This window comes from Amblyomma maculatum, chromosome 6 (genome assembly GCF_055883805.1).
Source record: "Amblyomma maculatum isolate TAMU_Amacu chromosome 6, ASM5588380v1, whole genome shotgun sequence".
NCBI classification, from domain to species: Eukaryota; Metazoa; Arthropoda; class Arachnida; order Ixodida; family Ixodidae; genus Amblyomma; species Amblyomma maculatum.
Window position 1 is genome coordinate 99,883,530 of NC_139349.1, and position 14,951 is coordinate 99,898,480.

The 14,951-nt window shown below is 44.7% G+C and overlaps 1 protein-coding gene across 1 annotated transcript; it reads right to left on the bottom strand.

Moving 5' to 3' along the window:
- Positions 1-7,857: 7,857 nt before the first annotated feature.
- LOC146186404 (uncharacterized) lies at positions 7,858-9,808 on the bottom strand. Its single transcript, XM_084607176.1, has 2 exons — positions 9,340-9,808; positions 7,858-7,941 (listed from the first exon to the last, which is right to left on the bottom strand). Exons 1-2 carry the CDS (start codon positions 9,530-9,532, stop codon positions 7,928-7,930), a joined length of 207 nt encoding a protein of 68 aa, XP_084463302.1. The 5' UTR covers positions 9,533-9,808; the 3' UTR covers positions 7,858-7,927.
- Positions 9,809-14,951: the final 5,143 nt, after the last annotated feature.

Sequence of the window (14,951 nt, forward strand, 5' to 3'; positions counted from 1 at the left end):
TCCAGAGCGGCTGCCCGAATCTGTTCAAAGTAGGACCATTGTGGGGAGTTGGCGGGATGTGCCCTTTTGGCAATGCGGGAAAAATGTGGGCAGCCCCGCAAGGACTGCCTGCATCGGTCCCTAGTGGGGCCTATCGGGGCTTTGTCGACAGCCCCCTTCAGGCCTACATCGGCCCCTCTTGCAGCACCCACATCCTGCATTGCCTACATCGGACCCACAAGGGGCCCCCCTTCATAGCCCACTTTGTGCTACCTGGGATAAAACAAACCAACAAAAAGAATCAACACGCACGGAGGAAAATACAGTTCAGCAAACAATAGGCGACTAATACAAAACGCAAGCGCACATAAAAAAGGGGAGGGGGGGGGGGGGGGGGAAGGGGATCATGACTCTTCTTGGCTGTTAATAAAGAACGTTTTCAACTCAGTTTAAAGTTAACTGCAAGTTTCACATTAATAGACAACGTGTTTCAATGCTTTGCTCCAGAAAATTGCACTAAACGTTCTCCGTACACATTGTGGCAGGCAGGGAGGTTGAAATTTCCATTTAATGCGTGTCTTGTATTGCGAGATGGTAGCAAGAAAATACGAAATGGCAACGGAATACTAGTATTAATGATGCTATTTACCAATACACAGATTTTGTATCTAAGCATGGATCCCAATGAAAGTACTCGATTTTCTAGAAATAAATTATTGTTGCTGCAGTTGGAAGATACGTGATATATTATACGCAATGCTCTCTTCTGCAGTCTCTGCAAGGGAAGTAGATAAGTTTTGTACGTTTGTCCCCAAGATTCACAGCAGTAGCTGATGTGGCAGTGAAATAACGAAAAATACAGGGAACGTAGTACGGTGTACGGGAAATACCTTTTCGCCTTGGTAAACGCGTAGCAACTGAAAGCTAGCTTTTTAGATAGCTTATCTATCTGCTCTTGCCAGTTCAAGTGTTGGTCAAAGATGATACCAAGGTATTTGAAAGAAGAAACTTGCTGAACACAATCGTTGTTTAGAGATATGTTAATCGTACTAAGGTCAATGTTTTTTCTCTTGGAGTGAAACACTACATATTTAGTTTTATCTACATTTATTGTTTTCATTAGCCCGAAACCATTCTGAAATATTAAACACTTCGGACGTTATCGTGTTTTCTAGGACCAAGAGTGACTCAGATGTGAACAAAAGAACAGTGTTATCTGCATACATAAAGACTTTTGAAAATTGAACAGCCTGCGGTAAGTCGTTCACGAAAATAGAAGACAAAACAGGACCTAATACAGATACTTGCGGGACCCCGCAAGTCACAGGTAGTAGTTTGGAGTGTCTGTCACTCAGCACTACTTTTTTGTTTTCTGGTGGAAAGGTAGCTATCAAAGAACTGGAGAGAGGCATTATTAATACCACATGCTTTTAATTTTTCCAATAACTATGAGTGACAGACGCACTCAAATGCCTTTTCTATGTCGACGAGGAATATTACTATTGCAATTTGATTTTTGTGAAGAGCAGTGTTAATATGGTGAGAAAGTGATGTGACAGCAGTGGTTGTTGATTTGGCTAAGATAAAGCATGCTGCTCAGCACAGATTACATTATTATCAAGCAGAAACTTGTTCAGTTATAAGGATATTATTTTTCCAAAAACAGTATTGATTATACTAAGCACAGATATGGGTCTGTAACTACTGGGGTCATTGGGGTCTCCTGTCTTGTAGACTGACACAACTTTCGCAATCTTCAAGTTTATTGGATACTGGGAGCTAACCATCGCATGGCTAATTATGTTGCATAAGTGGGTGCAAAGAATGTCGATATTGTCTTTTAGCACCTTTGATGGTATTCCGTCATAACCACAAGCGTTGTTTCCTCGTAGAGTTTTAATTACTGACCTCATTTCTTCTTCAGTTATCTCCCGGAAAGCGTAGGTATTATTTGTTGCTATAGGTCTTCCTAAGTGAGGCGTTGTTGAAGGGAAGGCATTAACCAGTTTTCTTCCGCGATCGAGGAAATTATTATTGAAAGTATCAGCCACCTCCTCTGAGATTAAATCCGGAAGGATATGTTCTTTTTTCTTTAATCCAACAACATCGCTTACAATCCGCCATATCTTTTTAGAATTTCCTTCCTGTCTCGTAATTAGATTAGCGTAGTATTGTTTCTTTGAGCTCCTCATCATTGTGACCGATTTATTTCTGTAGCATCGAAACTGTTCCTGGTAATACCTGTTGTCCGATTGTTTTTCCACTTATGATAGTATGATCTTTCTTTCTCAGGACTTCAAGTATAGCTTTTGTCATTCAAGAGCATATACCATGGTCGTAGTTACGCCTAGTGTATGTGTAAGTGGATCGGTCAATGACGTCTGTGATTTTCCTTACCAGATACTGATATTCAAAATCTATGTCGTCATCATGCACTCCTTTGAAATCGGTGCACTGAAGCAGCAATCGCACTTGAGCGTAATCGATTCGGGTCGTACATTTTTTAAACTGCTTGGAAGGACAGCGCAGAGGGTCACAGGGATAAAGAAGACAGATGGGATTGTGGTCCGAGATGGCAATGTCGCACACACCAGCAAACACATTTATGTCCTTGTTGCAAAGCACATGGTCAATCAGAGAGGCGGATTGGTTAGTGACTCGAGTTGGCTCATCTATAACATTTGCCAAGTTAAAGGACTGCATCAGCAAGAGGTAATCACGGCAATCATCTTTCAACAAATCAATGCTGAAATCACCACAGACAATCAAAGACGATTTACCCGTCGCAAGTGAAAATAGCGTAGTTTCCATTACGGAATAGAATTTGTTTACACAAGCGCTAGGTGGGCGGTAAACAACACCTATAATGATGCCACACTTCGGTTCAATGAACAGTGTTTCAACTATACCTGCTTCATAACTAGCATTGCATTGACAGCAGTAATCGATCCCTTTTCGACAAAAAGTGCGAGGCCACCACCACGTGATACGCTATCCCGCAAACGCGAGAGGAAATTGTACCCAAGAATTTCAACAGTTTCACCTTGCTTGAGCCATGTCTCTGTCAGCGCAATAACATCAAAACGATACGAGTAATGTGACAGATAACCAACCAAATGATCGAGATTTTTCCTAGCACTGCGGATATTGCAGTGTAACACAGATACCTGACGACGCCCAAGCCATTTGTTTTCGATTTGAGCAGAAGTGTAAGTCATTCGGAGATATAGCGATTACAGGGTAGCTTATTTATTACTGTACCTGGGCGAGGTCAGCCATCCGCGTCACCTGCAGTACGTACGAGTTGTCTGTCTTGCGCATCAAGATTTTACCTTCTATGACCCAGGCATACTTCCAACCCTTGTCTTTTTTTGCCTTCAAAGCGTGGCCCAGCAGCACTTTTTTTGCCGGGCACAAATGCTCGTTTACATAGACTGGTGAACTGTTTTCTTCGGAGCCGTAGAAACCCAGGTAAAAGGTGTTTAGCCTTTGCTTTTGGCAGCTTTCAGCATTTTGTCTCTAGCGGTATGGGAATGAAATTTGACCACCACATTTGACTCTTTTTTGTTCATCGATGGCACTCGGTGAACGACATCAATGTCACTCTCACTGATTTCAATTTGCAAATGGCGTGATATATCTGTCAAAGTAGTGACACGGTTTTCACCCTTTACTACAGGAAGCCCCTTGATTTCCAGATTACTTCTCCTGCTGTACTGCTGCAAGTCAATCACCGCTTTCTTCATGTCTTCTAGTTCTTTCGGGAGGCGATCCTTCTCTTTCTTTATTTCTACGCTTTCAGCTTTCACATTTTTGCAGTTCCTTTTTTATTTCAACTATTTCTGCCTTAAGCTCCTCAAAAATTGTGTTAATGAAATCCATGGATTTCCGCACTGGCTCAAACTCATCTTCAATTACCTTTTTGAGGGCCTCTTTCAGCTCTACCTGATTGGTTTCAAAGTGTGCTGACATGTCAGCAAATCATTGTGATATGCGGAGACACGTTCTTCATATGGGCCGGGAACCAAACTAGCTCGACCTTGTCCGGTAAGAGTTTCACGTCCTTTATTATTCCGGAGGCTTTCACGGATATTCTCTCCTGGGCGTAATACTTTATTGCCGTGCGCGGGTCGCTGACAACAATCCCGCAATCGGGATCAGATATGGCACGTGCGATGGCTAATTCTGCGGCCACTTCAGCGTGTCGGGACTTTATGCAGGCGGAGTGGACAAGCCTTCCGGCTGTGTCGACCACCGCGACAGCGTATCGTCAATCGTCTTGATACTCGACAGCATCAGCGAAGCGCGCTTCCCTCGCTTTTCCGTAATTCCGCAGCAGGACCGTTGACTCTGGCCTGTCTTCTGCCTTGATTATACATCAGGTGTACGTTTCTGGGAACTTGTGCGACTCGCATGCCATCCCTGACGTTCCGCGGGATTACTCCTTTCTCCCCGTGTTGACGGCGGTAGCCAATGCCAAGCCGCTCGAGTATGTTTCGTCGAGTTGCGGTGGTCGTCAGTCTTTCTAGCTGCTATTTGGAGAGGATTCGACGGTGCTCCTCGATATTTTTGTTCAGTCCGGCAACCTTTCTTCGTAGTTTCCTGTTTAGTCGCTGACCTGTTCATCTGACAAGGACGGATGCCTTGGCTTCGATTAGATGAGCGAGGCGACTTTCCATCCTCTCTGTTTGGATGTCGGTCGCGATGGTTTCCGTGGCGTTTCTGGTGTCGGCATTGAGTCCGCGCGTCCATTCATTGATATCGGAGATGAACGCAGAGTCGTGCCTCGCCTTTCTGACTGACCAGAATTCTTCCCAGTCTATCCACTTGAATTCCTGTCTCAATGATATAGGCTTATCAGAGGTCGAGAGGGAGATCTTCAGAATCTTATGATCGCTGCCCAAATCAACCGCAGTGCTTCTCTAAGTGGCGTCTTTGGCGTTCTTAGTGAAAGTGAGATCGGTGTAGTATCTCGTGTAACTGAATTTCCCGTCCTCGTCGGGTCAGTGGGATCGGGTCAGTGTGAGGTCGAGATCTAGGGAGTCTTGCCATAGTTGTCGGCCCTTGACTATGCTGTAGGTGTAATCCCAGGTGCTATTTGGTGCGTTGAAATCGCCTCCTATCACTAGGGCACTGTTGCTGACCAGTCGCAGCGTTCTCTTGAAGAGAGAAAGTAAGCACTGCTTCTCGTGAGTTGGATTACTATACAGATTGAGGACAAATATGCTCTCTTTCCTAAACTTCTCTGGTATTAGCTCGATGAATGGGTGTTACTTTTGACTCTCTTGAATTCATGGACAATGGTCGTCATTTTTTTTTGCCAACTATAGCGGATAAACCGCTGCCATCATCCCTGGAGAAAAGTTCCTGGTAGCCAGAGACAGTTTCCGGCGTTTGTAATGTTTCTTGCAGTAAGATGATGTCCGGTTTATGCGTTGCGTTTCTAATGTACAGTTGTAGGACCGGTTTTTTACCGAGCAGTCCTCTACAGTTTCATTGCCATATGATGATTCCTTGTTTACTGTGGGCCATGTTGACTGAGGGGGGAGGTACCTATCTGTGCATGGGCATCATGAGGGATGCTTTGCACTTCTGTATCTGGGAATTGCTGTGGGTACTGCTCGTATACCATCGCCACAATGCTGCTCATTCTACCTTCGAGGCTCGCGACTCTATTCGCGAATCCAAACACCGCCCTGTGCAAGTTCTCAATGGCCCTCTGCACGCTACTAAGCATGTCCTTAATTTTTGATCTCACCTGGCCCGTCCTACTTCCCTTCTGTGGTTACAATGCTGGCTTTTAGATGCGAGAGTTTCCGACTCCCTTACGGGGCTGGCAGTGGGCATCATTGGTGGGTTGTTTTTAGGGGTGGAGATCACGGAATATGTGACATTCAAGCACATATGTTCGCTTTTGAGTTGCTGTACCTCACGCGTTAATCTTTGGATTAGTTCCCGCATGACTGCGTTTTCTGGATTTCGGTGTGGAGCGGACCCGGCGCTCCAAGGCTGCGAAGTCATCGGCGTCGAAGATCTGTTCTCTTCGTTCTCAGTTCTCATCTCCTCGTCCTAACGACGTAGGGGTCTTGTACCTGGCTCTACACGTTCTGTCGGCGGTGAGGTGTGGTCCCCCGCACAGACTATACTTCGGAGAACACTGTTGTCCGTTATTGGGATTGGGTATATTGCAGCCCCTGCATATCCTGTGGTCCGGGTTCGGGCATACATCCATTCTATGCCCAAGGCGTCCGCATTGGTAACAGACATCTATCTGTTTCTTGTATAACGCGCATCTGATAATGGTTGCGCCGTACCTCACAACGCTTAGTGCCTTAAGACCGTCGAAGGCGATGATCACTATTGTTATTTTGCCTACTCTTTTGGCCTCCAGCGCCAACGGGTTTTTTGGGTTGACTATAGTTCTCGTCAATTTCCTTGGGTCCGTCCGCGAGGGGGTTGCCTCTGATCAACCCCTTGGACGTGTTGTTGGGGGCTGCCTCGTAGGTGCTGACGTTGTACTTTGTGTAGTGAATTAGAATTTGTTCCATATGGAGGTATCTGCCCGCGTTCGCTCGACATGGCATGCTGATGATCACAATCTTTTGTTGCGTATCCGTGCATACGGTGTCTTCTTTTCCTTCTGCGTGGTTGATACGCGTGGCTTGGAAAATGGCCGCCATGGCTGTGGTACTATCGACCTTGAGTACTACCGACCTTGAGCGGCCGCAGTTGATCACGCAGGGAAATACGTACAGCTCCAAGTGATGGTCACTACAGTCCAGATTTCCGCTGTCCCGTTGGACCCGAGCGTTGCGCAAGGCCCTTCCCTGACTTACCATTCTTTCCCTGTGTGAAAATTTGCTTTGTAACACAAACCTCGCCATTGCCTCTCCTTTTATGACTTCTTAATAAGCTCTTAAATCGTTGGACTTAAACAGCTTCGTTTTTAGTGCAATTAAAGAACACTGTGAAATGAACGTAAGCATCTAATGCATCTTTTATGTTGAGCACGAGGCACTTAGCGCTGTTTGTGGAAGGAAGTTGTGAACCCCTCGGGCCATATTTCGGGAAAACAGTGTTTATGCTAGGCCTACGTCACGGTCATTAAAAAATGCTGTCACGCACAGGGCAGGGTATAGCGATTATAGCGTTTGAAACACACAGCATTCTATAAAGCAAAAATATTAAATTGAGCCGGAATTTTATCCCGAAGAAGTCTTGAGCCTTTCCCTAGCTTTTACTGCGGTAAACATGTCATACCAGAAGAATACGTGAATGCACTAGTGGTCAAGTTAAATCATCAGGAATGAAATTGACATCTCTTGTGAGCACGCATGGTTTGTATGCGCCGACAACCAGAGCTTACTATACGAGCACATAGCATGATAATCGAAAAAAACATGAAGCTATATTTTTTTGTGGGGGAGTGCATGTACGGCTGTGCAGACATAAGGAGTATAACTTTAATACCATGCGCTTTTAGCGACGTGCATATCCTCGCTAGCATAACGAAAAGACTTTGGGTGCGTTCACGAAGTCCTCAAGGCTCATCTCTATGCATAATGACTTCTTTGAACGAACTAGGTGGGGATGATTGAAACGAAGGCGATAATCATTGAACGAGCAATAATTTCTTGGCAGAATATCGACTCTCGCGAGGAGTTAGAAGCTAGCATTGCTTTTTATACTGAGAGTCGCCAGATCGGCATGCTCGCTTTCAAGTTTGCATTGTACTTGGACCTCGTAAACGCAGAAATAGCGGGAAAGAGGTAGGGAACAATCCAATTACTTTCTTACGTCAGCGGAAAGCCGACGGATAGAAGCCTCTCGACACTAGCAGGACAACATGCAGCTGAAAGCAATCATCTGTTGCCTTAGTAGTAGCAATAAAAAACATTTATTTGGGTACATGAGTTATGAGATCTGCAGCCTTGTACAGCTCGGTGGATCAGCCGAAGATACCTGGAAAGAAACAGGATACATGCTTACTGGATAGGCATGCTTATTCACGCGCTGAAATTCCTACCCTTTGCAGTGAATAATCCGACTAAACAATGTTCCTTAACGCAGTCAGACAGGTATTGCCGTACCAAAGTTCACAATTTTGAATACCAAATCGAATATGCTGCTATACGATTGCTCGAAAAGAAATGAAATAGCGTCTTTTAAATATTATTCCAAAGAAATTGCACGCATCTTAAATAACGGGTGTCCAGTTTGAATAAGGTCTACCATACCTTTCTCCGATGATTGTAGCAAAACTAGTGACCACAATCACGTTTTTGTCAATATGCGCGGGAAGAGATGTTAAGCACTGCGACGCAGTCCATTCGTGTGACGGCATTTATAATGCTCATGCATGACCTCTATCACTTTGTGACGCGGCAGGGTTGAGGCAAGTCCCGAAATGTTTGCCTTGATGTTAAATCTCGTAGACCATGGTTCATACTTAGCTGTCGCCGATGTCATGTACTCAGGGGGTTATGGTTTGCTCCCTTTTATCACCAACATTAAAATGTAATTTTTCTATACGTGTAACTTTACATTCATATAAGTTAATACACTGACTCGCGTTACATCTCTGGATGAACATTATTGTCGCCTTTCCTCACAGCTACTGGTTTAACTCAGTAATGTACAGCATTCTACCCGCAGCTCGGGTGGCACCTTAATGTTCAGCACAGTTACGCTTTTTTTGCGAACATTCGTAAAGTAACAAATATTCGTAAAGATATTAGGTTAGTATTTAATTTCTGTTCGGCTAGCATTTCTCTATATGGCACCTATTTAATTTGATGGCGAATCTATCGGAATGTTTTCGGGACTGGAAAACTTACTATATGTACAGTGATGCAAACACCACGAGATCGGCACCATAGGTTAGCAACGAGGGTTATGCGGCATTTTAAAATTCTCTCTTTTGCATACACTAAACGATTATGGAATGCAGATGCACCGAAGTTAATTTCTACGCAGTGAATAAATCATGTTTGCGAAATTTCATGTATGTCTGGGGCTGTGTTCCAATAAATGCCAAGCCAAGTGCACAAAATTAGTTACTACCCAGCACGCACACCCCGTAAACTTATTCTGAAGAGCGTGCAGTGTTCCTACCGGCTCCTTGTTTGCCCATTCATGTTAATTTAAACCTACACACCACGAATGCTGGTCTCGACTTAACCTGCAGGCTAGTGCAATGCAACTACGTACTCAAACAAGCACCGATGAATGGCCTTGGATGCATGTATGACCGAACTCTCTAAGCGCCTATATATGGTGACCTGCATTTTCAACCAGTACCACTTCGCATCTCGACACACTGATAGAACAGACAAATAAAAAGACTCCAACGAAACTCACCTCTGACGCACCAAGAGCCCCCGCAGGGTTTAGGGCAACATTCAAGGCCAAAACGAGCGCACTCGTATGGAGTGCACTGGGTGTAGGCGCAGTTGCTGAAGACGCCCTCGTTGCTGGGACACACACCCAGGGTCGGGGCCGACGCTGCGCACAGCAGCACCAAAACCATAAGAGCAGCAGAGTTGGTCTTCATCTCGAAGCGTAGAAGAAAGGACGGACTTCTTCGTTAATGACAGTGCGTTGGATTTTGGAAGTTCACTTTCCGCGACCCCTTTATATGCGGCAACAACGTTGCGTCATGTCTGGGCGTGGGCGGAGTCTTCACTTGCTTGTTACCAATCAGAGAACGGAACTCACCGCAGAAGGGCTGTTTTAGAACTGCGTTTATATTCTTTTTAAGCAGGCCTGTACGAGGAAAGTAGACGCATGGTCTGAAAAACAAAAAGTTTAACACTTTACATCCTTCCGAAGAAGCCGGCACCAAGCAAGTGCAAAATACCTGCACGTGTCGAAGAATGCTTATCGGTCTGGAACGCGACCACCCTTTACGAAGGGAAAGCGCAAGCCAGATGGCTCACGGATTTCCCCTTCGTTTCCGTGCGAATTATCTTGTCAGCCAGCCGGACGAACACCGGCGAAACAAAGCAGTATTGCTTTGCTGAAAAGGAAAAGACGCAAGCCATTTCGACACGCCAACTTTCAATCTGCATTCCTTTTTGCCTCCGGCTTAAACACGCTGGAAACGCAAAGGTTTTCCTTCAGCACATCTTTAAGTAAACTTGTATTAGCAGAGGTGGGAAATTCCAGTTCCCACGACTGGAAATTCCAGTTCCCAAAACTAAACACAACTGTGTTGTATTAGCGTGGTGAACCACTATGATAACCAACTAGGCCCAATTCTCGCCATTTTAGAAAAACGAGTTTAGTAGAAACGCCACCTACCTCATTCGGCGCCTCAAATGATCTGATTCAATTGATTGGATCATGGTTAAACTTTGAGACGATCCAAGTATACGTGCTAGCACGTTTCCTTTAGTCCAACGAGACTATTATTCGCTCTCAGAAAGATAACTTACTCCGCGTTGCTGCTCTCGACTTCAAGAAGAAAACCCTTGGGCGCCATCCTCTAGTCAGCTCAGCATGAAATCTGCCTGCTTGCTACCGCCCCTGCACAGCTTTTGTTTTTTCCCTGTACAAGTGAGCGTCAGCGCTGCAGGACGCTCTACCAGAAAGCGCTGGGCTTTGATCGTCCTATGGTAATGATGCTGCGTTGGTAGTCTCGATGCACCAGCGTGGGCATCATGGCACAATGAGAGTTCGTGCTAGTCAGTGGCATATTTGGCTCCCCTCTTGCTTTCTCCTGCTCGGTTATGTGCCGTCATTCTTACTCAACTCTACTATACCCGTATTTTTCATTGTTTTAAGTTAACGGCAGAAACGATGCTTTAACATGCTTTGTATGCTGCATTCATCATCTGATTTTTGGAGACATTTCTGTGTACAGAGTGTGGTAAAAGTAACAAACTAAAGGGTTTTACTTCTCTGTCATATAACGGAGCCCTTGCTACAAGCCTATACTAAGAGGCCATAAGAAGTGCGGACAACACTTCTCCTAGCATTTGCGATCTAGACCTTTAGGGGTGCCCTTGTGCGCCATTGCACTCCAAAGAAGCAGCATTGCTACTTATGAAAATAGTTTATGTAAATAGCATTAATAGATAATTAACTCAACACATGTTTAATCATTAATAATTGATTATTCACACGGATTACTCATTATTTGAATTTATCTATTGCTTAAAATTGACGGGTCATTTTATGATTCTGAAGAATTAGTTATTTGCTAATTTAGCCGATAAGTTTAATAATTAAATATATAAACAAACGAATAAATTATTTGAATTAGACAAAAGGGAGTTGGAGGGTTCCTTCATTCTTCAGTTGAATTTAGCTATTCAGTCGATTGAACTATTGCATGTTTCATTTGCGAAGGTAAAAAGAAATTAACACTTACCAGCATAATCGGCAGCAGTAACAGAAATGCTGTGTCATTATTTCACCTAGTTAGAATTAACTGCTGCTTCTAGATTTATTGTAAATTTGGAATTTTAATGCGCAGCTTCACATACAGATTTGTTTCCTATAGTTTACTACTCGAATAAACCATTTAGTGTTCAGTTAGCGCTCGCTAGCATCTCTCCCCTCTTTCTTCCACTCTCCTCCTTTATTTCAGTGAGAAGCCATCCTGCCTTGTCTAGTTTGGCATTCAGTTTGAACGTCCGAAAGCAGCTATGAGTATGAGAAACAAGATCGCTCTGTCTTATATGCCTGCTGCTTGTCAGACATCAGCGCTGCATGCTCTCTAATGCGGTATCTAAATCTGAAGAAACCGCTGATCGCTGATCATTGGCCTCTAGAAACCCGGACTGGTGGGCACTTTCTGACATGAAAATGTCAGAAACATGACATGAAATGGGTATTTGAGGGGAAAAAACGGCGACTTGCAGTATATCTTATCACTGCGTCCTGTAATGCGTTATACAGTGGGATGACTGTATGGTACGACGGCGGTGACGGAGTTGAGGTATAGTGGTGCAGATATAGCGCTTGTGTGTGTACGTCTCGCCTTTCTTTTCCTTGTCTCTGTTTGAGCTAAAAAAAAAAACATACATCATGACACAAATGCGGTTACAGAGCTTTCCAAAAATGAGTCAGGAAAGCATCGAAAAGCTTTTTAAAGCCACGGAAATAGTACAGCCCGCTTGGTGCTGCTGGATATTGATAACACCTGACTGCGGTACGCAGCACATACGTTTGCGAACCTGGACTTGAAATCGAATCATGGTTAAATGAAAGAAATCAATTCTATCCAGCAGCCAGTTTGGTGCGATAGAGAACCATTACCCTTGAGTGGAACAGGAGAGAATTTGAAAGGAGGATGCCTGCGTGTAAACTTCGTCACTTTCTAAAGTTCAGGGTGGCAAAGATGCATAAACTTTTCTTTTTCCCTAAACAATACTTCATCGTGCTGTAAGGACAGGCGCAAACAATAAAAATTTCAACCAATAGACCGGTCTGAACGGCACAAATGCTCACGTGGTGTACACGATTGCAGGGTTCTTATTTTTGTTTTAGTTTATTACTGTTACAAGCACCTGCTGACCCATGCTTCAATTGAATTGAAGGCAGAACGTAAAAAAAAAAAAGGAAAATGCGCAGATGCCCCTAATGTTTCTATTAAAATACCGCAGGAAGGAGTCTTGTTCGGGAATGCTAGGGGATCGGTGGCACGTGCTGGTATCCTTGGGCTTCTCGTAGCCCCCAATACTTTCTTTGTACAGAATGTTGGAGACGTTTATACACGTTTGCAACATCTATCTTCTTATCACGAAGTGATTACTTGTGTTTTACACTTGAGATACCTTTCAATAAAAAACGCGGTTGCAAGGCAGCGCTTGTGCAGCTTTCCTTTCTTAAACGTTTCGTAACGACTTACTGTGAGTGGTTAAATGAAACCTGTGATTCCGCCCGCAAGCTGATAGTGTACCAATTTATTGTTATATATACTAGGTTAGCGACCGGCGGCCCGTTAGATTCAGCAAGCTACAACTGTCTAAAAAGCGATTCTTCTTTTTCACTCTGCGAGATGAAGACTAGCGCTGCCGTGATGACGGTCCTGCTGCTGCTGTGCGCAGCGACTTACCCCGCCATGGGTGCATGCCCCAGCAATGAGGGCGTCTTCGGCGACTGTACCTACCCCGAAGCCCGTTATACCTAGTGGCACGGGCAGAGGCACATTATTTTATGCTTTTTTGGGGGGTAGCCTCACCATAATATATATACCTACACCGAGTGCGATCCGGGCGAGTGCGCCGCCATCGGTCTCATGGTGCGTCAGAGGTGAGTACAGTGGGCGCTCATTCTGTACATCGATGCCCGCAGCACTCGAAGGTACAGTTCGTACCAGAGACATCGATCCCTGTAGAGGCACATGCAGTTTGAATTTGCAAAGAAATAAACAATCCTTATCTTTAACGTTAATCAAAGCAAACAATTCATGTGAAGTGGAAATTCGCACGTCACAGTAGATAGTCTTTTTTGTGCATGGTTCGATGATAAAGGGGGATTCTTCAAGCGCGTACTGTATATTTGTGTGCGCTCGCGCTCGTGTCAACTAAAAAGCCGCGATCTGCTGTGACTTCCGCACCCAGTAGTTGTTCCTTAGTTTTAGGTGCTGGTCGCTGAGTCGGCATAGCGCGAACACTGCGCTACAAAAGGCAGCATATCATTATGCTCATTCATCCGGTGCATACGGTTACTGCCTGGCCACGTCGTAACGTGCATGTTTTTGCCGACTGTACAATGTTCGTATGCGCGGGATTACACTGCTGGTGGGAACCTTTGCTTCTCACTGCCAGATATTCCTTACGCAGGTTATACTCGATGCGTCCCAGCTATCGGAATACAACGCTGTATTCTGACTGCTCTCTTTGTTCGATGAGTCATTCATCAATGAGTCGTGGCGCTTTTCTTAAACTGGTTTGGGCACTAGTAGAAACTGCCCTATATGGGATACCCAGGTGTAGCGCGTCACTAAGCTGTGCAAGTTCTACCGCTTTTCCAGGCATTATGGTCTAGGCCCCGATGTCAGTGTGGTAACCATCGCCCTGACTCAAGCCAGCACTTGTCCTAACAGTGATGGTGTACTGTCAACCATGCTCTGTCTTTCCGGGCAGAATAAAAGAAATGCTTAGTATCTTTCTTCTATCCCCCGAAGTTTCCTTCAGTTTAGAGGAACGAATATACATCGGCACCTTTCTTCAGGACACAAGTGTTCTGGGCGCACGTCGAGTATTGGTTACAAGGGGCTTGCAGCCTACTTGTGTCTTTCTGACTCGGCAACCGGAACTCCTCGTTCGAGCCGAAATTCAATGCTGACAAACGTGTGGGGCATCAATAGGACTTTGTCACACGTTTACTGCCGGCAACGAAGACGTGCATAAAGGCCATAGATCACACATCCTTTAAAGGAACCAAGAGCCAAGCGCATCTTGGTTCCTTTAAAGCAATGCACCAACTCGCCCAACAAGAAGTTTTTCTAAATCACACATCCCTTCATATGCTCTTTCCGCACCCACTGTGCCACCTGTGGCCATGGGTCCCCTCGTCCATCCTTCATTTTGCGTGATTCCTAACATATAGGGGCAAAACCTGACAAAACTGTCAAACTCTTTATAGTTCGGATGCTTCTATTCGCCTAATAGCCAAGTTAAAATGGTTCTGGCCGCGTTTCTGAAATATGGAAGTACGGAAAACTTTTCCTGCGTTTTATTCGGTTCCACAGCTGATAAACGCCTCATGAAGGGTTCTGCACAACGCGCAACTGCCGAGAAATCTGCATTGTAACTGTGCGCGTCACTTGTAGCTAAATGTTCCAGAGGACAGAAATGCAAAGAGGAATTTTTTTTCATCGCTTGCTTTAACAACTCAACTTCTTTGTATGGCTCAATAGTTTTCGTTACATTTTACTAACCTATTTTAAATGTGCTACTTATTATGCATGCAGAACGAGAGGTACTGTAGTTTTGCTTGTAATTCTCTGTGCCACATAC

Bases quoted from the DNA above. Each gene is read 5' to 3' on its own strand.
- LOC146186404 (XM_084607176.1), bottom strand. From the start codon at position 9,532: ATGAAGACCAACTCTGCTGCTCTTATGGTTTTGGTGCTGCTGTGCGCA.